This window comes from Dictyostelium purpureum, assembly GCF_000190715.1.
Source record: "Dictyostelium purpureum unplaced genomic scaffold DICPUscaffold_295, whole genome shotgun sequence".
Lineage (NCBI taxonomy): Eukaryota > Evosea > Eumycetozoa > Dictyosteliales > Dictyosteliaceae > Dictyostelium > Dictyostelium purpureum.
Genome location: NW_003519631.1, coordinates 1 through 1343, shown reverse-complemented (window position 1 = coordinate 1343; position 1343 = coordinate 1). Strand labels below are relative to the sequence as shown.

Sequence of the window (1343 nt, the reverse complement as noted above, 5' to 3'; positions counted from 1 at the left end):
TTAAAAAAATAAAAAAAATTATAAATATATATTAATATTAAAATAAAATATTATTATTAAATAATATTTTAAATTGTTATTCATTGATTATTATATTAAATTGGGAGAATATATCCCAAACAAAATTAAATAAATTGAATATTTTTTTTTTTTTTTATTATTTTTTTTTTCATAAATTTTAATAATTTTTATTCAATTTTGAAATAAAATTAGCTCGCCAATATATAATAATATCTGTAAGTTTTAATATATCTCTATTTTCCATAAATATTTTTTTTTAATAATTTTTTTTTTTTTTCTTTATTATTTCCTAAAAATGAAAATTTTATTTTTTTTTTTTTTTTATTATTTTTAAAATGAAAACAGATAAATTATTTTTATTAGTATGGAAAAATTTATATTTAAGATCATTAATATTTCAAAAAATTAAAGATCATAATGAATATATTAAGAGTTTAAGGTTTAGGAGTGCAGAATTTAACCATATTCAAGAAATAGCAGTGTATCCATACAGAAACTATTTAAAAAAAGTCAGCATTGCAAATAAAATACAAATAAATGTTGATCTGGAATCAATTATTCCAAGAAATGTCGAATCGTTAACTCTACATCAAAGAACTATTGAATTTAAAATTCCACATTGGATCAAATCGTTAACAATACCAAATCCCGTGACACCAATGCCTATAATACTTTCCAATATTTCAAGTTTAGAAACACTTAAAATTAGTCGAGAAAAAACAGTAGCTTCCAAAATTACAGGTTCAATAGATAATCTCAAAGCTGGTGATTTACCAAACACATTAAAAAAACTAGAGGTTGGATTGAATCATTTTCATATAAAAGATGATTTACCAAATGGTTTGGAAACTCTAATATTGGGATATTGTAACGGATTTAGAATTGGCACTTTACCATCCAGTTTAAAGGAGCTTTATATTAACACCACAGTTACAATGGTACCTGTTGGCTACAATACCAAATATTTATCAACACCAGGTTCTCTACCAAATAGCATTCACTCTTTAAAAATAGCAAATTATGGTCAAACCAATATCATTTATCCAGAATCACTTAGAAATAATTACTAAGGATTTAAATTTCAATTTCCCACAAAATCTAGAATCACTTACACTCAGAGAATACCCAAGAACCTCTATTATAAATATATATATAGTTTTCCATGTGAATTTGAAATAACAAAATGTAGATGTTGAAAAAATTACAACCTTTATAAAAAGAATGCTAAAATAAAGTGCATTTTGCACAACTAAGTGGTGTGACCAACTAGTTGAGATAAAATATATTTGGAAATTTCAAAAATATATTTTATCTCAACTCCT

At 22.6% G+C, this 1343-nt stretch overlaps 1 protein-coding gene across 1 annotated transcript; it reads left to right on the top strand.

Moving 5' to 3' along the window:
- Positions 1 to 356: 356 nt before the first annotated feature.
- On the top strand, positions 357 to 1091 carry DICPUDRAFT_82394 (uncharacterized protein; the record flags this gene model as incomplete). The annotated part of the gene is made up of 1 exon (XM_003291693.1): positions 357 to 1091. One exon carries the CDS (start codon positions 357 to 359, stop codon positions 1089 to 1091), a length of 735 nt encoding a protein of 244 aa, XP_003291741.1.
- Between the last annotated feature and the right edge of the window lie 252 nt (positions 1092 to 1343).